The 23,116-nt window shown below is 44.4% G+C and overlaps 1 protein-coding gene across 3 annotated transcripts in view; it reads right to left on the reverse strand.

Annotated features, from left to right (window-relative positions):
- MAN1C1 (mannosidase alpha class 1C member 1) overlaps positions 1 to 22,039 on the reverse strand; it is a 64,843-nt gene extending 42,804 nt beyond the window's left edge. Inside the window, exons 1-2 of one of the 3 annotated variants that reach the window (XR_003252947.1) lie at positions 21,208 to 22,039; positions 316 to 412 (exon numbers count right to left, since the gene is read on the reverse strand). Coding sequence is in view for 2 of the 3 variants with exons in the window: in XM_026062488.1 (XP_025918273.1) it covers positions 316 to 412; positions 21,208 to 21,777 (667 nt within the window). In the remaining variant the exon portion in view is untranslated. The remainder of the gene's footprint in view (positions 1 to 315; positions 413 to 21,207) is intronic. The other 2 variants (XM_026062488.1, XM_026062487.1) reach the window with 2 other exon arrangements.
- Positions 22,040 to 23,116: the final 1,077 nt, after the last annotated feature.

Here is a 23,116-nt window from a genome sequence, read left to right on the forward strand (position 1 = left end):
AGGTTTGGACTGACTTCATGTTTTAATAAAGACACTGGTTGGTTTTAGCATTGTTCTCAGACACATTTGGTGCTAGATCCGTATACAAAGGTAACATAGGCTGTGGATTTTAAAGATGTCTATAAGAATGAGATTCCCAGCAAAGGGACATGGGTAAGTAACTCCTAAAAGTTGTGTTGAAAGTCTCACTTCTTAAAAATGAAAAGAGATCAAAGTTGTTGCAGATACTTTTCTGCATTGCAGAGAATGCTCCTGACATGAACATGTGATCTTAAAAACGCAATGAACTTGCACTGAAATTAATGCAGAACTTACCAAACATGTTACCGATGTGGCCATTCTTAGTTAGCGGTCGCAGTTCATTTTTTCCTAATGCATATTGTTTGTAGTTATCCCAAGCAAATTTCATCATCTGTGAAAAGAAAAATTGAATTAAAAGTGCTTAACAGAACTAAAAGTTTTATGAACTTCAGCTCTGGGAAAGGATGGGAGCATTCCAGTTACCGCTGAACCTGGCAACCAATGGCCCATTAGTTACAAAAAACATAGTCTGCACTGAACACGAATAAACATTCCTTCAGGCTGCACTCAGCACTTTGCTATGGAGTCTCAAACCCACTAGTTCTGCTGCAGAATTTGGGACTGGCACATTTCAGAAGTACGACAGTATCCAACATATTGGGCACATACTTTTCCTTTAATCCTGGGCTGTGCAAACTGAGTGGGAATTTTGGAAAGACACCTCCATCTCTGAATTCCTGACCTTATTTGAGGAATTATCAGTATGTCAGAATGGTAATTAAAATGGGATAAAAATATAAGGGTTAAAGCCAATATATCCCTACGCATAGGGCTCTTACCTTCTGAGTTTTCCTATTTTTATGATGCCAACATTGAAACTCTATCAAAACGCAAAACCACAGCCCCAATTGCCCATCCGGCAGCAGTTAGACATACAACCTTGGAAAAACAGCACCTCAGAGGTACACAATGCACTCAATACTGCAGTGAGCAGGGGRAAAAAAAACCCAGATCTTTAAGGACTTCACAGAAACTTTCTTTCTATTAGTTAATAGAATACCTATATAAGGAAGAAGGAGAACCATGACATTTTGATATCTTCCTATCAAAACTCAATAGGGGTGRTAACAGTGCTTTCTTAAGAGAGAGTCCTGCAGATGGGCTGGGTGATTTCTAAGAAATCCCTTCCAACTCAAACAATTCCTCCTAGGCTATTTAGACAACCCGGCCGGGGTCAGCACATTAACCTCTCCCTGAGGACTGCCAGGCAGTGGGTTTGTGCGAGTTCCAACATGCACACACCAGCACAGCTTTTTCTGTCCTCCTGCCCCTTTGGCTCTAGCTGGTAGGAAAAATTAAACTGACAAGTATCCTCTCTTCAGCCAGGAGAGACTAGGACTTGTCATCTCCTACGGAGCACCTTAAATAAAGCTTCCTTTTATAAATCCACATAGCCTGGCTCGGAGCAGTTTCAGTCCCAGCATCTCAGTGACCTGTATGTTCTTTGACACGCTCCTTGGAAAAAAGTCGGATAGCAAAGGAGAAGAAGGTGGCTTTAGAGAATCAACAGTATTCTCCACTGCTGCTCAACAAAGATAAGATTATTCTAAAATGCTTCACTCAAACAAGAAATGTGAGAGAAAATGACAGTTTAAAACAAATCATTTGTCCACTAGAGTGCCTCTGTCTAGTGCCTGCAGTAGCATTTACCACTCTATTTCAGGACCAGAATATGCAGGTTACTTTGGTCTGAAATTCTTACTGTCATTTCAGTTCTTACTTTTGCCCTTTCCTCCTTTGCTGTGTTTCACAGACTCAACATAGCAAGCCTCCGGCAGTATCCTCCTTAATTAGCACACACACACGAAAAGCCACATCACCAGATTTTTTATTTTTTAAACATCCAGCTTCCAAAGTAAAGTTTCACAGGGCTGGTCATATGGACAAGGATAAACATTTGCTGAACTGATTGATAACATTCAGACTCCAACAGCACCAGAAGAAGGAATGTTGGACAAACAAAGTCAACTCGGGTTTTAAAAACTCAGTGTGGGATGAATTAGTCACTAGAGCTCAGTGCTCTGAGGAAACTAAATAATGACCGGGAGGGGGAAGAACCTTCCCTAAAACTCACTCAAACATGTCCCAGTCTTACGACTCAGGGTGTTCATTTCATTTTCTCTAAGTCTCTGGGATTTCTCAATGTCAGCATTATTCTAAATGAGAAGTTCTCATTCTTCACTAATGTGATAGGACAGATCTTTAAGGAATTCTAGACTATCTCTCTGATGGCACCAGGCAAATGGTCTTATGTCTCAGGGCTTGAACCTGAAGCCTACTGCAGGAAAGATGGCATTTCCACAAAGACAGCTCTCCTGCAACGACAGGGCTTGTGTACCAGAAAGAAAAGAGCTGGGCAATCTATTCAGTTCATTGCTCCTCTAAATCTGAGCCGAGGAAGAAGGACCCACCCTTCTGGCACATAAGAGAGCCTGCACATAGAGAGGATGTGGAAATGACTATTTTGTTGCATAAGACTCACAACACTGTAATTCTGAATCAGCCTAATTTTAAGCTGACTATGAAATTTAAAGTTATTTCCTTCCCTCAACATTGTTAACCCCTCCATTCCAGAAAGTCAAAACTTTCTTCCTCCAAGTACACAAGAAATCTAGGCATTTCTGTCACTGGCACAGACAGCTTGACAGGATCCAGAGCTGGCTAATGCCTCTATAACAGGCAAGACAACTACCCTGGGTTTCCCTTCAACAGCTGCTTCAGTTCTACAGGGGAGATCTCCTCCTCTCCTTCTGTCTTCTTGCACAAGGAGGGACTACATGAGGCCTGCTAACAGAAACCCCCAAGTGACTCACTTCACACAGGACTCCCGAGTACTATTTGAATAAATAAGTTTATTCTTTATTTGCCTATTCAACCATTCTGAAGTTGCATTTGTCATGGTGTTACAAAAAGTTCCACTATAAAATGATTTCTTGGGTAGCCGGGCTGGCTGCAGTGTCTTAAACTTTCCTCCTTTGTTACGCTCTGAGCTGATAATCAGCCAGACAGGGATGGATGAGATTGGATATGCTGCCTAGACATACTAAAGGGTTGTCAGTTCTCCTTTATGTGAACAAAATTTCACTCACTGCTTTTAAATCCTATATATTTGGGAAGTAAGATGCATGACATGGTACCCTTTCATTTTCCGACATCAAGCTTTCCTCTCTCTAATGATGGCCCAGATGCAGCAACTGGAAAAGTTTAAAAGCCAAAAGCATTTGCACCATTCTACCCATTTTGGCTTTCAGCAGCTGTCTTTCCAATCCAAATTTAGCAGTACATCTTCCAAACCACTAAAGAGATTAATCAAGTTTCTAAGAGTGGGGATTCCACATTTATATACCGTACAGAGGACAGATCTAGCTCTTGGGAGTTTTATATGGTAGAGGCTCCAAACGCTAGGCTGAAATTGAAGGGGATGGAGCTGAGATGTGCAAAATGGAAATCAGCATTGTGAGAAGTTTAAGACTGCTTTCTGATGAAATGCCAAGGTTAGAAGTGAATATTTTATGCCATTCTAGCCATGACAGATCACAATACGTCAGCACTAAAATTATGCCATTTTAGATGTGAAAAATGACACCAGAACCACAAAAATTATGCAAATAGATCCATAATTTTAGATTTTGTTCTTACGGATGTGCTGCCTGTGATCTAATAGACAATTATCAATTTGGCCCTGAAATTCTAATCACCCTGTCTTTCAGCTGATTTATAGCACAGATTACCAAATTTGTCAGATTGTGCCTTCTTTTCTATGGTCTGTAAGCCACCTTATTTCTCCGAGACAGTTTCAGCAATCCAATTAGAGTATTCATATTGATGACATATAAGGTAACTAAACTGAATTCTGAAAACCTGCACTATCCCTATCATCATTCAGGCCACTACTTATTCTTGTGCTTTTCTCCCTCCAAATCCAAGAGAGACCTTACTTTCAACCCCCCGGGTATCCCATACGGGCAGCTGCCTGCACCCATGCAAAGCCAGGCACTGAATGCAAAGTCCTGCACCAAGCTGTTTACAGGTTCAGGGTCTTAGTCTACAGCTTTGCAGGTTAACAACACTGCAGTATTTGGATCACACAAACACACTGCAGGAGGAGGCTGGGTTAGAACTGCTCTCAGCACATTTTTTATTTAAGGTACAGAAATACTTTTATTTAGAAGTCAGCTTTAAAAATACTCTCTTTTAAAGCACTGTGCCAAACAGCAAATGATTGTGTCCCTTCAAATGCTGCAGCAGGATATGACACAAGTGTTTAATATTTTCACTGACACCCCAAACTTCTCCATCTGCTAAGCCTAACAAAGATACCACAACTGCACCTACAACATTACCACAGATTTGCCCAGTCTCTCATTTCTGCTTGCTGTTGGCAAGTCTTGCCTCACTCATTTTCTGAGAAAAGTGGTGTCACGTCACCACTGCTCCTTGGTCTGGCAACACTTTTATGACACTAGCCCAGGATTATGTAACACGGGAGCTAATGAACAGTTGGGATTTACAGTTTCGGCCCATATGTACTACAGTTCTCATCTTCAGAGGTGCCATAACTCCACTGATTTTCAGTGAACTTGAGGTTATGAAAAATCAGAATCCGGTGGAAAGATAGTGGGGAAGAACTTGGACCAAAAAAGGCATTTAGCTAGTTCGGTGATGCAGATAATGGAGAAACAGGGCTCAAGATAAAAACTTGATGAAGGAAGCATTTTACTATAAGAAGATACGCACATCTGATGTTCTTTAATATATGTAATAACTAAGGTACTGAAAACCCATGGTTTAACGTACTTGCAAAAGGCAGAGAGATCAGGGAAGGGGGGGGGGGGGAAAATCACACCATCACTTACTTCCCTTCTTATGTTACCATGGACGATTTCAAAATGCAGAGCATTTCCATGCAACTATTTGATTCGTTTTATCCATCTATACTGGGATAATTAGTAAATGCTTAAAAGATGAAATCTAAATATACTAACCAATCAGCCCCTTTCAAAAACTTCCAAGAACATTATACAAAGCCATTATCTTTACAAGATAACCCCTTTTGTGGCTGTGCAGCCTTCTTTCTTCAACTCCCCTTCAAATATTTAACTATCAAGCTATCTGAGAAATTCCCCACCTCAAATTACCAGACGGACTTCTCTTCCCTTCTCTGCAGTTGGAGCAAATAGGTGGATGAAGATTAGTTGCCCTATCAGTTTCACAAACAGGACCTGCTCTTTCCCCTCTCTAACCTTCTTGATACCCCAGAAGAGCCCTGTTCTAGTTTGTTTTTTTTTTTACCTGCAACATAATGGCACATATTTTCCCCATCTGTGTGAAAAATAATTTGCCAGATGACAAGACTGAGGGGAAAAGAGCAACTGACTGTCAGTTTTGCAGCCAGAAGAAAAAGTCTGCCTGAATACATCAGGATAAGCCATTTATACTTTGGCATAATGGTTGATATATATATTTTTTTCCCCCTCACATCAGACTTGCATACACTTGTATAAATCAGGACTGACTGCAAGAAAGGTAATAAACAGTACCAGTGTTTATTATCTGTTGCTGCTTTTACTAATATTACACAGCGACATAGATATCCATACAAACCCCATGGCAAAGTGTTCTAAAGGTTAGACTTAGGTTGAAAATCTTTAATATAAAGCTGAGCAACTTCTCAAATTCCTTCTTTGGGACACTGTCCTTAGAAGTGCTTTTACATAATAGTGAAATAGTAATAAAAAAGCTAAGTGTTAACCCAGCTGATTGAAAGGTTCCATTTAGCCAGACACTAATATCCACAGGCTTTTACTTCATGAGTTTAAAAGCCTGTAACTAGCAGAACGGATAGTGCTGCAGCACATGAAAGACGTTACCAAGCAACCCACAGAAACAGACAGCAACATTGATAATCCATTCTAAAGTAATTACATTTTATAATTAAACATTACTGTAAATCCAATAGATCCCAACAGGAACTTGAGCAATTTAGAGACACACTAGCTAACCTGCCTATTTCAAAGTATCCACATTAGCTTCCTTCTTTGAATAAAACATTAAGGGAAGAGCTGAGATTTTCATTTAAGAGGCCTTCAAACAACTGATAACCATTACACAGCCTCATCTTGGTAAATGTTAATCGGATGTTTCTCGATTTCTGTAACTTTAAATAAAGTATCATTCTTCTTCTTACTGGTAGTGAAGGAGTGATCACCATTAAGAGTCTGTTACTCCCAAATGAAAGCCCTGTCCTAATGAAAGCACGTGCGCAAAAAAACCCCAATAGACACAATCTCATTGACTCCAGCCAGCCAGGGAGCTCCTCTCAGATTTCCATCCCTGACCCTTCCACATACCATCTGGGCCGTTACTGTGTGCCTCAGTTTCTCCATCTCTAACACAGACATCATACTTTCCTCCCAAGGGCATTTGGCATAAAAAAAGAAATAACCTAGTTGTATTAAACAGCATGGGATCAAATTCACTTTGTGAATTCACAGTCAATATTCTTTTGTCCAGTGCTTTTGCAGACCCAGAATCATTTTGCACCAGATGGCAGTGGTAGATTTAGGGTTAAAACTCAACGCCTACCCACATGCACTTGGCTCTAGTGATGATTTAGTACGGCAGTGGGAAGTGAGCATACCCGCTTGAGGTCCCTGACGCGGGAGAGTATAAATTATTCTACTGCAGCTGCATCGACAGAGAAATACACCCATTAGTCAAAGAGGTAATCTGTGCGAGTTAACGCTGAGATTATACTTACAAATATTCTAGATAACACAAGGGCAATTCCTGCTGCAAGACCACTTCCCTCACAACCAAATTTCTGCAAATATATCTTTTGGAAAGAAGCCCAAAGCTCAGGAAAACCTCAGCTCTTTGACAGCTGCCTTTGACGTTGTTCTATCCAATTCTTCCTTAAACACAAGATAAAGGCTCATGTTTCTAAACCTACAGCACCAGCCCAAATGCACCACTGCTCCCACGTGCTCCAGTTCTTTGCAACAGATTCTAAAGCAAATTTTGAAACCTTGTCAACCTACCCTCGTATACATCAGCTGATAGTTAACTGTTAGACAGTAGATAGATACTGTAAATTACTTGCTACATGCCCCTTTACCTAAAAGGTAAATACAACAGAGTAATTCAACCAACAGGTGAGTGGGGCATTGCTTCAAATTTTTGTTGCAAAGTCTTGGCAGCTTGTTTTCAAACAACTTGCATGGATGTTTATGACACTGGTTACTATCACAGCTCATTCTCCCATGCACAATAGCCAAAGACACAGCAGACCACTGCTCAGAAAAAGAGATCTCCAACACTAGAAGTAATGGAGAAATTCCTTATGAAGTTGGGGAAAAACACCTTCCATCACACAGTCACAAAGCACCTTCCAGCAAGTTGCATTAAAATAAGTTTCAGCCTCCTCTTCCTGTTCCCAGAAGGATGGGCCAGCTGAGTAAAGGAGTGCTGCTCAGCTCTGACCTGCAAGGCAGGCATTCTCTCCACCACAGCCAGGAAGAAGGCAGGGCTAGCAGCCTGTTTTGCACTGGGGGAGCAGAGGGAAAAAGAAAAAAAAAAGAAAGAAAAAAAAGAAAAAAAGAAAAAAAATGCACCATGTAGCACTGAGTAGCCCAAGGTCGTTAGTGTTAGTGACAAGGACAGAAATAGAACTCAAGAGTCTTCCTGACTCACAGCCCCTGCTAGGAAAGCTGAATGGAAGAAAGAACATCTCAAAACAAAATTAAACTAACTTCTAATTAAATTCCTAATGCAACTAGATTTAACCGTGTCAAGAGGAAAAAAAAAATAAAGAAATCCTTCAATGGGACTATCTCAGGCATTAAGACTCAGCTGGATCCGGCTGCATCTAAATCAGGAAACGTCAGCAAGAGCAGTTGATTTTGCAGTTAGAGTTTCTTAATGAGATGCTAGACTGTAAGAGGGCGACAATGGATTCGAGAAAAAATTTGCAAGTCTAGAGCAAAGCACAGGATGATTTGGTAGAGAGAAGAGAAAAGCTGTTGTCTGATCTCCTGCGCTTTCCAGAATCAAAGCTTGTGGAAAATTCTAATAGAAATAAGTTATTTGTGTTCTTGACCTCCCCAGCACACAAAAAAAGACGTCAACTTCATATTTCCTCCAAGCTTCTATAATTGATCAAATATATGTTATTCCAGAGCACAACCAAAGTTGATGCAGTACAACAAGGTCAGGAATAAAAGTGATGAAGATTCTTCTGGTCCTAAGCTTATTACCTCTAACTGCTATTCAAGTACTTGCTGTCATGACGTTTAGAAAACTTGCACAAAAAGGCTATCTGTGCTGTCGAATTTGCACACAGCAGTCTTAGCCCGAGGAGCTGACCCTATTAAACTGGAGGGCCGATTTCTTCCATAGACTGATATTCAAAAGGTAATTTGGCATGTTGCAAAAAAATGGGGTCAGTGTCTAAGGGCAAATCTAACTATAGCTTCTGTGATGCAGATGAAAGTGAAGATGTTGTGCCAGCAACATACAGAATGTGAATGGTGACCGGAGAAGTAAGAGATATAAGAAAGATGAAAACCTGAACAGAGGACACTTCATTAAAGATGAGTTCAAAACCGCAGGAATAATTATATCCTTTGTTATTCCTACAGAATGAAGGTAGAAACAACTCTTTGAGCAACATCTGTAAACATGAGACATCAGAAGGAAACTTAAGCTTGTTGTAAAACACTTTTTGCTATTGTACAGAATTTGAACTCAGGTCTGGTTTACTTCTTACATGTATTTAGATTTCCCTCCAAAAAGATGTGTTAAATAGAATTTTAAGTTGTAAGTATATACCTGTAGCATCAAAAAATGCTTTCAAAAGATAGCAGAATGCATTCAATAACAAAAGATCTGAAATCAAACTTTTTTTTTCTATAAGTGCAGCATATTAGATATTTAAAAGCATGAAAATATAGCTTTGAGCTACATCAAGCTATGCTGTACTTTACCATTATACCAATTTCACGAATTATTATACGTGCTGTACTTTGGAAGTGAAAAGTTGCCATATATATGAATATATACATACTTTCACACACAAAGAAGCATATCAAGCAAATATATCCCCCCCAACACTATTGCGATGTCACAGATCATTACCTTTACGTTCCAATGTAATGGTTCACTTCACAAGCTGACTTTTGCTAACAAAGTTGCTTATTAGGAGATATTTATCAATCATGCAACAATTCTTTCTACAGCTACTGCCAGGAGTTGCATGTGCAAAAGATGGTAGACAGACCCAATAGCAATACACTTTGGATGACACTTTATTATTTGGATTTTCAAATCCTTTTAACTCAAGGTTGGACAGTCTGTTAATGGCTTTTCTTGGTGACTTTCATTCCTGCATGCTTTGGAGAAAGAAACTGGAAAAAATTACTTACCTAGTAATTGTGCTTCTTCAGATGTCACCTCAGATTCCTCCTCCTGAGTTTTGTGCCTGCAGCATAAACCACGCAGGAAATTCCCCTAGCTCTCAAGATTTTTGGCACTGCCACATACCTATAGGCTATCTTAAGGGCTCTAACATTTCAGCCATGTCTTTTCAAGCGTGCACAGCATGCAGTCTTCCTAAATCCCTAATTACACGTAAAGAATAAAAATTCTCTTTAAAAACGACCAACCTTCCAGATGAATGATATACAATGATCAGTTAAACAATGACCCCAGCATCCATCAGCTTTTCACCAAAATACCCCCATGTCCAAAGCAAAGGCGGACTTAAACACAAACACCATGCAAGATCATTTTTCCAGAGCTGTGTTATGACAAGGTAAGTCATTTTCTCTTTCCCTAAAGATACCATCTGCACAGGATGCTCATTTCTGGAGAGCCAGAGCCCAAGGGGATGCTCCGAAAGATGCTGTAGCAATAACTAACCAAAAAAAGGCAGACTGCAAGAACAAAAAAAACAAGTGCAGGGACATTTTTCTTTTCTTTTTAAAAGAAAAACAATAAAAAGAATAGAACAGATGCCAAATAGATCAATTATAAAAAAGGATGTCATGAAGAAACAAAACAGACAAGAGGCTTTGTGTTCATTAGCCTTGGATGTACGGCCATGGCAGGAATACTCTGTAGGTATGGAATATAAGTGCCAGGGGAAAGAGTGAACAGGGGCCAGAGTCTCTGTGCATAAATCTACCACTGACCCATCCTGAGGCAAGTAAATAAAGCCTTGCTTTCCCAGAGCAGAAATATCCTGACAGTTATCACAAAGCCAATTTATGGGAATTACGACGCACCAGAAGGCTGTGGTTCTCCTTATGCACAGGTTGGACAGCTGAAGGGCTCCAGTTCAGCCAAAGAAACATTTCCAAATGGTTTTCAGACATAAAAAGTGAAGATTACCCTTGCATCCTGTTCCAGGATGAAGAGATTTCTCTGCCTGGGACACAGCAAAATGCTTTGGAAAATGAGCGATCCAGAGAGAGCTACTAAATCAACATAGGGAGCCAGGTGGACAACCGAACTGATTCACTCTGCAGTTTGAGGTACAACCTTGGCTAATGGCAATCTGAACAGATTGAACAGGCCTGTTCCAGCATTGCCCTTAAATCTGGAAACAGGAATCACAGCTTCGAGTAGGACCCACACTGTAACGAAAGAATCCTTTTATGTTGGAAAAAACACTGGGGGAACATGCTGCAGAGCCACTGAAGCACGTGAGAGTGAGGCATGCTCTAGTGAGCCCCCAACCATCCGACTGGCAAGGGTCAGTCTGAAAAACGAGTGCAGCCTGGCTAACGGTCTCCTCCACAAGCAACATCACAGCAGATTTCCTGTGCTGCCTTTTCTGTGCAGCAGAAGCCTGCTCCTAGCTCATACCCAGAGTATTTAGCACACTCACAGGTTCACTCCATGGCTCGATATACACGTTTTATTCTTTTCATTTCAGGACCATGCATCTGATCTCCCCCTTCCCTCCCAGCACCAGCAAAATGTGAATTGTTTTTGACACATGGATGGCCCAAGGGCCCAAAAAGCATGGAGTCATAAGCAGATGGGATAACTGAAGGAGGGAAAGAAAGAAAAAGTAAATACAGGCAAGAGTTACCCTGCATCACTCCTGTTTTGCACAGGGAGAAGTGACATAGGGAACAAAAGAAACATCTGTTTGGAAACAGTCTTTGTCTCCGTCCAAACACTGGAAGAGGAGAAAAGACAGAAGCCCAGAATTGCCAGCACACCTTGTGCTTTATCACACTCTTGGATAGCTTAACAGGAGAGATCCAGGATGGTGAGTTTAGTTTAATGATATCTTGCTGGTTCACCTGCTGCCCATCTGTCTTTCTAGTCCTTGCTCGGAGGGACAGATTAGAGCGTTGCTGTCCTCTTCCCTTTCAAGACTTACTTGTGATTTGAACTTCTGAAGAGAGGAAAAGAGCAATTCTCAAGCATTAAGTAGTCAGCAGAGATTAGTCCAATAATTTATCAAAGGTAATAGCTAATAACAGACACAAGAAACTCACTCACAGCCTTCCTATAGCCTCATGTCAGGGTTGTCACTCCACAAAGGTATTATAAGAAATTCTTGGACAACAGTAGCAAATTTATTAGCCAGAGGCTGATGGGACTCCTCCAGGAGTCCTTTGGTCAACCATAAATCATAGAAATCAGCTCGCAAATATTGGATCTTTAATAACAATGAAGTTGGTGGAGTGGATGTTAGAACAATGTTAGAATTCAGCTGGCAGGATGAAGGGACTCGCTTTTATTTAGCCTGACCTCCCATCATGAAAGGTACCAGGGCTTGGCCCTGGCATCTTCCCAGCACTGCATTAGACAGCCATCATGCTACAATGATTAATGAACTGCTGAAAGAATAAAGCAAGAAATGGCAAGTTAGGGGATCTAGATAATAAACTAAAAAAAAGAATCATAAAGTTTCATCAAAATAGAGACAGAAGGCACCTCCTAGGTCATGAACTCCACATCCCTGCCAATGTAGAAGTAGCTCCCACAGTACTGCTTTGGCCAGGCTTCCTTTCAAGTCCTAAACAACAAGCTTCCACTCTATTAAATCTCCACTTATCAGATTTCATCCTAATATTCAACTTAAAACTTTATTGCTTTAAATCTTTGAAATCCAGAGATGAAAGAACAAGAAAAGAAGACAGCTGTCTACTGCTTTATCCTACAACCAGCCAAAGAGTTGCCTTTCAAAAATCCATCTTTTGAATCACTCCACTGTACACCCACTGAGGAAATTGGGCAGATCCACATTCAGAAGGCGACAATGTCCTARTTATGGAAGGGCTCACTATGGCTCAGAACAAATGTCTGATGGGTAAGATAATCCAACACAACTAATGCTGTTTCAGGACTGAGGAATCCTGACATGGTATCAGTACCAGAGGAAGGCCTTCAAGAAAGCCAAAACACCAGAAATGAGCCAAGGATTTTTTTGGGTTCGTCTAGCACAACGCTGAATTACCAACATAAAACTGTGTCCTTCCAAGATAACTCCAGAAGAAAATGGGGGCTCTGATGGAGGAAGAGCCAGAAACATCCACATTTCCACTGGAAGCTTTTTATTTGTGAGCTGGGCTGCCTCACCCAGAGAGCAGGAGGGTTTCAGGCTAGATGAAACATGATTACATTATAATTACCTTTTGTTACTTTGCAAAGTACAGGGCTATGCACTTTCTTTACTGCCCAGGGAAATCATGTTAACAGAATTAGAGCAAGAACCCAGTTTTAAACAGTTTGCTAGGAAGCTACTAACATGGTTCCAATTCTCAGTACAATCTTTGGAGCCACTGTGCTCCACAAATCAGTGGGATTTATGTCACAGACTTCCTCTGAAACAAGTACAAGCTCTTAGAGAAGAGACATCCTCTAGCGCATGCTGAACATATAGCTTTACTGTACATCATCATCCTGTACAAGTGCTGTTGGCACAATGAGATGCTGTAGAATTTCTAGATCTCTTGCATTTATTATTCTTTACAGACTTCTTCTGATGATACCATTCTACCCACTGACAAACGCAGACAGAAGAAGAAATTGAACAACAACTCTGTGGCCACGCAATGGAAGTGTTGGAGGCTGGATTAGAACTAATGAGTTCCTGGCTCCCAGTCAATCAAAGCCATCAGAGCAATTAAGTCAAATAAACCAGAGAACGGTTTTCTGCCCGGCTGTCGTCTGCTTGTCCTCCCCAGTAACTTCTGGGCTGGTGAACTTCAGTCGGGTTTGACAGAGGGTAAAGGTCATAAAGAAACTAATGTTCAGTGCAAATTGCCAGCAGGCTGGAGGAGAGAAACCCAACAGCATGMGATCCCCGGCTGGGTACCCCCCACCTTCAGGCCTCCAGCCACACAGCTGAGAGGGGACATGGGAAAGGGCAACGTCCTGCCCATTGGGCAGGGGTAGGTGGCATGGAGGGGACCACAGACAGAGGAAAGAGGCAAGTTACAGAGCACATGCGGGGGGGTCTAAGGATGCACAGGCATTTCAGCACACAGGACTCATCCTAGGAAACCAGGCTCCATTATATCCTCCAACCAGGGAAGAGTTTAAGAAGAAACTTTTCCTTTTTAAACACCATTGAGATCTCTCCTTCAGTTCTAGTACACAGCAGAGATACACACAAGGGACTCTACATCTCCGCTTTCAAGATAAATAGATGCAAAAGGAAAGCATTAAAGTCACTTCAATTTAATGCAACCTCTAGCCATCACTTACCGTGTCCTCCCAGGGAACGCTGAAATGTCTTAGAGGAAACAGTTGTGCCTCACACTAGCTTGCTGAATTAAAAAAAAAAAACTGTGCCCATTTTACAGAGGTGCATACTGAATTAGACATTCAAACATATTTTAAAAGACCTGTTTTCTTCAACACAGCTAATGACAGAGGCTACTAGAACGAGAGTTTTGGGGTTTTTTTGGTCTTATCATTTCTTCTATTTCTTTCTATTTCTTTCAGCAAGACAGTAAAAAAGAAATCCCTGTTTATTTCTACTTATATTCACTTTGAGTTTCCATAGTTTATAAAAAAAAGTAGTCAAGGAATATGAAAAGGTATCTTTACAAACAAACAAAAAATCTGAGACTCTGGCTGTTATTCATGCAGTGACTTGCCCACTTTCACACAATGAATCTGTCATCAGGAACAGAACCCAGCACCGAGTGTCCCGTTCTAATTAACAGTAGATGCTTTGCCTCTCTTTACTAAGTGTATAAATGACTAACAACCATCACTTTAAAACATCTGCTATTAATGGGGTGAGGTTGTTATCACCCAGTCCTCCAGCGCTCCCTTTCCTACATTGGTTTGGTCCATCATACACAATACACTCGCATTATATATGGATCACTGACACCACTGGCCATGACGATTCCTCTGGAGCCCTTCCAAAACACTGTGTCATACGATGAACTGAAGTGCCAAGAGGATAACTCGATAAAGGCAGCAGTCACAGGAGTGTTTGCTCCACATAGCAAGCCTGTTCACTGAARAGTACTTTTTGGGGAATGTAAATCTAATCTCCAAGTATAAAAATTAGAATACTCCAAACACAAGATTTCCTTTTCCCACCAATGAAATTAGTATTTTTTCCTGCTTTTTCATTTTGATAGCTTCATGTCAGTTTTATGTTCAAAACAAAATCATGGACCAATCTAGGGTACATTTTCATTTCCCCCTTCCAGTCTTTATCTAAAGCCTGAATTGTTTTAAATACCGATGTACATATTTAAAAACACCAAAACAAAATGATAAATTCTAATAGATTAATAGCGCAAAAAGAACATGAATGATTAACATTATCTGGTAAAGTCTTGCGCACAGATCCAAAGGAAAGAACACTATGCACAAAAATCATTCTCCCATTAAGGGGCAGATTTAATCGCTGATTAGAAAGTTAATCAGGAGTCTATAAATATTTTGGCTGGAAAGATGGAATCTCAACTGAGGTGACTGTGTTTTAGTAAATATTTGTACAACTGCATCTACAATCCCCAGATTAATGACAGAACCAGAGAGAGGGGGGACTCGGCCAACCACTGGTATCAYGCAGCGAGGCGCAGTGTCCCACATCACCGGGGCAGCCCCACAGCGATGCCACCCCCAGGTGGCCTGAGGCTGCATTCACTCCTGCTCGCTGAGGCTACACGACTGTGGTGAGGGCAGGACATCGCAGACAGGCAATAGGCCGGCTCTGACCCTGCTGTCCTAAATCTCTTGTCTTTATATTTGAGGACATTCCAACAGCTTATGTGTATTTACTGAACTAATCTAGCACTGCATAGGTCCTTCTGTACAACATGCTTCTGTGCRTCCTGGAAACTTGTTGCACCATGTCCAGCACCTGCATTCAGTCATGATCTGTAAATATGTCTAGAGAGGCTCGTGCTCTGACAATTTTGCAAATAGTGCACTGTCTTTAAGTGGCAGTTTATAGGCTAGTCTTACACCAAATGTAGTTGTTGCGGAGCAATTGCTTTCAGTGTTAGATTTTGTAGATAAGAACAAGTGTCTTCAAATTGCACTGTACTTTCAAATTCTGAAATATCCTCAGCTCGAGTTAATATCAGCGTGCAGTAAGATAACATTGGCGTCTTTAAGGCAGGCAACACTGTAGCAYGGATCACAACATTTGAAGCATTGTCTGTACTCATGCATTATGTCAACAGAACAAATATATTTTTAGTCAATTAATTGTATACTCTAGAGCCAAAAGAGGCTCAGACAGATTAGGTCTAAATCTTGTTTGCATGAATCCACTGGAGGCTAGTGGAGCATAAAATATATTGTATGCACCATTTGGGGGATTTACAGTATAGTGCCCTTTTTCATATGTTCAGTAAATAAATGCATGACAGAGAGCATGGAGCGAAGGAAAATTCCAGCAAGCCTAGAGCCAGCCAGCATTTCAAACTGCAGAGAAACTCTCATTGCAAAGGTATTTCTTCCCCCAGCGAAAGAATTAGGATTTGATCACAGGGTACCTGACTGGTTTGAGATCATCATTCTATTTYATTATAATAAGAATTTTACTGAGAACAGTTTTCTTTACTATCAGTGTCCAAAACCAAGGCTGTTAGAAGGCACTGCATTTGTATGTGACAAGCACAAAGGATAAGAGATTTTCATGGGGTCTTAGTGAGAGAGATGGGCATGGGAAGGTGCACTTCCCTTTGTAACTGCAGCTGCTTCTTCTTATGTACTAAAGCCATCAATTGATATGTTGTTTGATTTTAATATTGTCCATTCCCAGATTCTAGAAAGAAAATGCATTTACTCCAAATGGAAGAATAAGCAGTTGCACAGGGTTGGAAAATGGAGATGCCTGAAACCTTTCAGGAATTTACTGCTGGCTTTGGAAACGCAAGGGCTCAGAGACAGCTGATCGTGTGATATGCAGCATTGTACCATCAGGCCGATTGTAACTCAGACTGACAACTGTTTTGAGCCTTGCTTTCAATAAACTGGTGATCTCAATCCAGTTCCCGGTGCTTACGTATCTGCACAAAACCCTCCCCAGAATAACTGCTGGGTGTCTCCACAAAGGTGTGCAAGACCAAACGAGCACCTGACCAGGATGCTTCTCCCACCAGGGGTCAGGGCTGTGACAAATTCAGAAGTGAACAGGCAGCACTTCCCCAGCCCTGCCCCAACAACCTGCTCTTTTCAGCCCACAAGGCATCACTGGTCAGGACTGTCAAAACCACAAAAAGGGAACTCAGCATCCAACACTAATTGACTTTCTGCAAGAGTTCAGCTCCTGATAACATTTCTGTTTCTTGCCAATTAGGTTTTAGTGACAAACTGTCAAGATATTTGTGTTTGAAAGACTGATCTACCTTAATAGATGTCTGCTAATCTGCAAAGTGATGCAGAATAACTACAGGCATGGACTCTGATGGCTTTCTCCCTTTAGGGTCTTATTTTTGAAAGCAAATACATCTTTAGAGCTGTGCTAAGAGGACAGCAGACAGTGAGGTGAGGCAAATGAAAGTAGAGACAGAAACAAAAGCTAGGATAAAAAGAATGGCAGTATAAAACAATCCAGTTTCAGTATTACAATCCAGAAGAAATGAATGTGTCAGACCCAAGGGTACAATTCCAGCAGAGGACTAAAAACCTGACTGAATTTGACATATCCCCTCACTTAAAGGGACAAAGAATACTGTCAGGTTAAGGTATTAGGTGTTTGCTGACATCAGGTGAGAAAACTTGCCTTTTCCACCTAAGAGTAAGAGAAGAAACAGTAAGTCTCTATTACTGTTCACACCTTTCTCATCTTCATGAGTGAGAGTAAGCTAGTTGGGGTCACTTCATCGATACGGCTTCTAGCTGGTTACATTGGTTGTTCTCAAGCAGCGGACAATCTTCAGAAGGAGGCTGTTCTCTCTCCCTACCACYTCCCCACATCTCAGGCCCATAAAGACCACACAGCAACAAGCATTGTTCTGCTTCATCCATCATCCAGAACTGTCAGGTCAGCTCCAACAGCAAAATCATTATTACTGGTTATGATGCAAAAGGCAGAAACCACACAGTTTGATTTTCCCAGATCTAAGGCCGAGCCTGCAGCAGCAGCAGCTGGAAGGGAAATCATTTTGACTTTTCACTCAGCCAATTTGATCTGGAAATTGTTGAGAGGGAACAAATATGGAATCCCACTGTGGCATTTTTGCAGTCACTTTCTGACTAYAACCACATTTTTTATTTTTGAGCATCAGTCATTATTTGGCACATGTTAAAAATTAGCTATTCCCTGAAGCCATGCATGACTGATCAATTACAGAACTAATACTTTTTGTTGGTCATTTTAGGAGACAAATAATCCCAGGCCCTTTTAAAGTTTCCCAACCTGTAGCATGGTGAGMTTGTTATTTGTTTTTATTCCAGTGCTCTTCAAAAAGGTCAGAGTGCCCACAGTACTCAGCTGCCCACAGTAACGCACAGCAGCATATCCCAGGCAATTCTCTAGGTGACCAACGACCTTTTGCAGCAAGTAGTCTATGTAGTACAGGTGCTTTCCTTTTTTCTTCTCAGGGAAACAACTGTTTATCGACTTTGGACCATCTTTAAAAGAAGTAGAACCTAAGAAGTCTGCCCACTCTGCTAAATTATTCACTGATGCAAAGCAGAATACTTGCATGCACATGTCAACTCAAATCACTGCAGTACTTACTTCTCTTAACAGACTTCCACATACCGTTTCAATTTGCCAATCCATCTTTTTTCTTCCTCCTTTTTGCACTACAAGGAAACACTCTTTACAGCATTCAAGTCAGATAAGAATAAGGTAGATATACCCCTGGCCCAACTTCTTAATCTGCAAACAGCTCTGGTGCCCCTAGTGCTGCTCAGTACTTTCCCAAACAGCAGTTAGGTTAAAAGACACCACACAGATTTTGCACTCTGGACATTATCTTTAAAGCAGAAGTATAGTAGGACTATATTAGTCGAGACTTTCCACATAAAACAGCCAAAAAACTAAAGACACACCCTSTTCCTTGGCTCAAGCATCAAGAAGCTTGGAGGCTGGGTGGGAAAGAGGAGATACCTGCTAGGACTCCTGCTAGGACTCCTGCTCAGTTTGAAGTGCCCTACAAGAGAGTGGAAAGTTCCAAGTCCTCAATTTGGGCATCATCTCTAGTCTTTGATCATGCACCAATTCTTTCTCCTAGCTTTCATCTAGCTTCTGGCAGACAGATGGGGAAGATATCAACAAGCCCCATCCATATCCATCTTCCCTCTGTTCCATTTACACTGACCTGTAAGAGTGTCCTCTGTGTGCACGTGGGGGGGCTTAAGTACCAGAACAGTTTGGAACACATTTTAGCAAATTGTGGTGCTTAAAGCTCTGGAAGAAGGGGGGACGGGGGGGAACTCTACTTGCCGCTACAGCACACAACACCTTAACACAGCCCTCTACAACCAAAACAGCCCTGCTGGCATCTCTCACACCATGTGGTCATATGAGTATTTGCTAACTTAAAYGCTGTATCATGACGACTTGACTTATTTTTTCCTAGCAATTTTTTTTATCCATCTACTACTTTTAATGCAGCATTTATCTTCTAACCTCTCTTGGTTTGTTTCCTCATGTCTTTGATTCCTGAAAAGAAGGACACACCTTATCTCTTTCATAAGCTGGACCAGCATCCCTTGTTTTGCACATTCAGTCTCATATCTCAGCACGATATTTGTTTCTCTCTCTCTCTCTGAATAAATAGAAGCACAGGCACTTTTAAGGAATAAGAGCTCTGTTTGAAGAGTAATTAGCTGTCAGCATAAAACTAGTATTTATGGATTCTCATCCTTGAAAAAAATCTAACTCTGCTACCCAGCACTGATTATGGCTGTGTTACAAACAGATGGAGCTGCATCCATACAGCTTGCAATAATCCTATATTTAAAAAATAATTAAGTACAAATAAAGAATTGAATTCCACTAGCTTTCATAAATTTGATTTCCAATTTGATTTGTTTGTACAGCATGGAAGCTAGGTTATTCATCAGTATATCATGCTGTACTAGTGTACCTTGAAAGTAGGAGTCTGCAACATATGCAAACATATATATTCCCTACCTCCAAGCACACGAGAGGGCCAGATACTGGTATATGCTGAATACCCTGCAGCCGAGAGGCAGAATGAAAGGATGGTTCAGTCATGCCTGGGATCAGAAAGAAACCCAGCACCCCTGGGTGTGTTGTGTCTGGTTGCTTGGCACAGAAGTTGGAAGTCTACCAGCGGTGCAGCCTCTGTTTTAATGACAGACAAAGATATCACAAGGGGAGCTCTGAAAAACTGTTCTTAAAAGGCGGGTTAYGCTGACGGCTTTCATCCAGAGCATTATTCTTTTACTTCCTTCTCTGTTCAACCAGGGGCAGCATCTTTGCTGAATACTTACACCCCCATGAAGGAGCAAATACAGGAAATTAATACTCTGCTTAATTAAGTCTTCACATTTAACTTACTGGCATCTCTTACCATACCAAAATTCACTCCAAGTTTGTTATCCATCACAGCAAAAGATATGACAAATATGATCCAATACTACATGGAATCTATAGCTCTTGGTTAACTAGGTCACGGATTGTACTGCCATGTTTATAAGGCTGCCAGGCTTTTACGCACAAACTGTAGGCACCAGGCCAAATTCTCCCCTCTGTTACACCCATGTACCCCTGCTAATGATGTTACCCAGGCTTGGCTGGGTCCAAGTGAGGGTAACAAGGTAACAAGTCCTGAGCTGACTCCACCCAAGGCTAAGAGACAAACTGATTTACAGGGACAGCAAGCTTCMAGCCTCCTCTCGGGTTTCTGCGAGGGCATATCCTGTCTGTCCATCCCAAAGGACCAGTGCAAGTTTCATCATCCCCTACCAGCTTTTATGTGTTTAAATGCTGTAAAGCAGCCAGGTTTCCAACGATACCCCAGGAGGGAGCCTCTTGCACAACCGCAGACACCTCCTGCCAAGCAAGTTTTTCCCCTAATACCCAAGCCGAAATTTCCCTTTGCCTAATTTCAACTCTTTACTTCCAGTCACACCCTGTTAGACTACCCTAACATTTCCTCTGGCAAGAGGAGAGGTGTAGAAATGCGGACAGGCACATGCGCCTGCTGACACATGCCATGCGCAGGGTGATGCTGCAGGACACCCCCGTCAAAAGAGAGACCCCTGATTCCTGTCACCCTCTTTGGGACTGGAAAAAGGACTATGGAAGGGCACAAGGGGCCTGTTTGGAAAAGAGGAACAGGGCAACCCTGTGCAAGTGAGGGGTATGTGAGGAGAGGGGGATGAGGGGCCAAGGGATATTTGAGAGGATGAGGGGTGATGAGGGGGGGGGGGGGGGGGGAGACAAGGGGTGACCAAGGATGGTGGGACAAGGCTGGGGGGGGGAAGGGGGGAAGATGAGTTGTGACTGAGAGACACAAGGGGTGACCAAGGATAGTGGGACACAGCTGTGAAGGGATGGATGAGTTGTGACTGAGAGAGACAAGGGGTGACTGAATATGGGGGATATGGGGTGACAAGGCTGGGGGGGCAAGGGGTGACAGAGGATGGTGAGGGGTGACCAAAGGGGACAGGGCTGTGATGGAGGGGAACGAGGGGTGCCCTTACCTCTTTAACTTTCATCCTGCGGGCGCGGGTCTCGGGGTCCTCGGTGGGCCGCCTGCCCCGCACCGGGTGGCGGAGGTTCTGCCGGAACYGCTCGTAGTCGAAGCGGGATGCGGCTCGCGTCTGCCGGGCGGCGGCGGGCGCCCCGGTGGCGGGCTCGGTGTGCCGCTCGCCGTCCCGCACCTGCTGCTGGGAGCCCGGCGCAGTGTGGGCCAGCGGGCCGGCCATGCGGGCAGCGGTGCGGAGCTTGTCCCTGAGGCGGCGGGGGGCGGCAGGGCTGGCGTGGCGGGGCTCGGCGGCGGCGGGGGGGCTGCGGGGCAGGTCGGTCTCGCCGGCGGAGGAGGAGGCAGCAGAGGAGGAGGAGGCGGAGGAAGAAGAGGAGGCGGAGGTGGCTGCGCGGCGGGGCAAGAAGAGCCGCTTGAAGCGGGAGGAATCGGGCAGGAGGAAGAGGGCCCCGAAGCACAGCGTGAGCAGGCCCGAGAGGAAGAGCAGGAAGAGGAACTTCTGCGGCAGCCGCAGCCCCAGCGCCGCCGGCCAGCCCGGCATGCCCGGCAGCTTCCGCAGCAGCACCATGGGGCACCGGGTCGCGGGCACCGGGCGGGAGCCGCCGCCGCCGCCCCCTGCAGCGAAGGRCTCAGCGATCCCCGCCCGCGCCGCCGGCTGGAGCGGGCGCCTTCACGGGGGGCCGCCGGCGGGTGACACGTGGATGGCTGCGGTCGGGGCTATGCAGCGACGCCGCGGGGCCCCGCCGCTGCCCGCGCACGGAGGCTTGCGGGGCGCCGAGCGGCGGCTCAGAGTTCCCCCTCCCGGCATGGGGGCGGCGGCGAGCGCATCCCGCCGGAGCCGGGCGGCGCGGCGCGGCGGCCGGGCTGCTCCGCGGTGCGGGCTCCGAGCCGTGCGGCTGGCTTCAGGGAGCGGGCTGCGGGCGTCCGCGGCGCTGCGAGCCCTTCTCTCTAGGCGGTGGGTTCATGCTGCAGCATTTCTGCAAAGGGGAGGGAGGGAGGGAGGGAGGGGGGTGAGGAGAGCGCGCTCCTTCAGCGCCCAGAAGGGCCGTTGCATGCAGCCGCCGCTGTCGCCTTTGTCCCGGCGGCTCCGCAGCCCCCCCAGCCGCTCCCCCACCCTCCATCCCCGCGCTCGCCGGCAGCTCGCCCGCCTGCGAGCGGCTCCCAGCTCTGCACCATCCCCTCGCGGCTCCGGGGCTCCGCCGGCGGCCGGAGAGCGGGGCACGGCCGCAGCCCCGGGCCGAGGGGGATGCGCGCTCCGGGCAGGGCTCCGAGCGAGGGCAGAGCCGGGTGCCCGGGGTCGGAGGGCAGCCAGGGGCAAGGCGACCCCGCTCCGCCCCCCTCCCCGTGGGGCGCCCCGCGGCGGGCTGGGGGCGACGGGGCAGCGCRGAGCCACGCGGAAAGCTCGGCTCGCACTAAGTTTCCTCAGAGAAAACTACGGATTTGGGTTTTGCCAAGTGACTCCCGGTGAACTCCCCCCCTTGCTCCCAAACCTCACCATCGCTTGGATATTCATTCACCCCCACCTCCCCCTTGGGAACGGACAGCTCAACTTTCAGCCCAACGGACGCGCTTTAAGGACCTGCGCCCGAGCCGAGAATTGCCGAAAATACCCCCTGCTGCTACGCTAAGGGCTGCGCTGCTCGCCTCGTCCCCAGCGCCGTTTACTCACCCCGCCGACAAATCCACGCCGCCGCCGCGGTCCTCCCTYAGGGACGAGCCCGGCTGGCAGCGCCCGTTAAATCAGGCTGGCTGCCGGCGGGGCTCTCCGGGGGGGCGGGCAGCCCCTCTCTCCTGCCCGTCCGGCGCCCGGGAGGGCAGTACCTAAGCGCATCGGGCTAATTGAAGGCAACTGCCTCTCATTTCCACCTCCTCCCCACTCCGCCCTCCTCCTCCTCCCCCCCCCTCCC

Source organism: Apteryx rowi, unplaced genomic scaffold (assembly GCF_003343035.1).
Source record: "Apteryx rowi isolate R43461 unplaced genomic scaffold, aptRow1 scaffold_190, whole genome shotgun sequence".
NCBI classification, from domain to species: domain Eukaryota; kingdom Metazoa; phylum Chordata; class Aves; order Apterygiformes; family Apterygidae; genus Apteryx; species Apteryx rowi.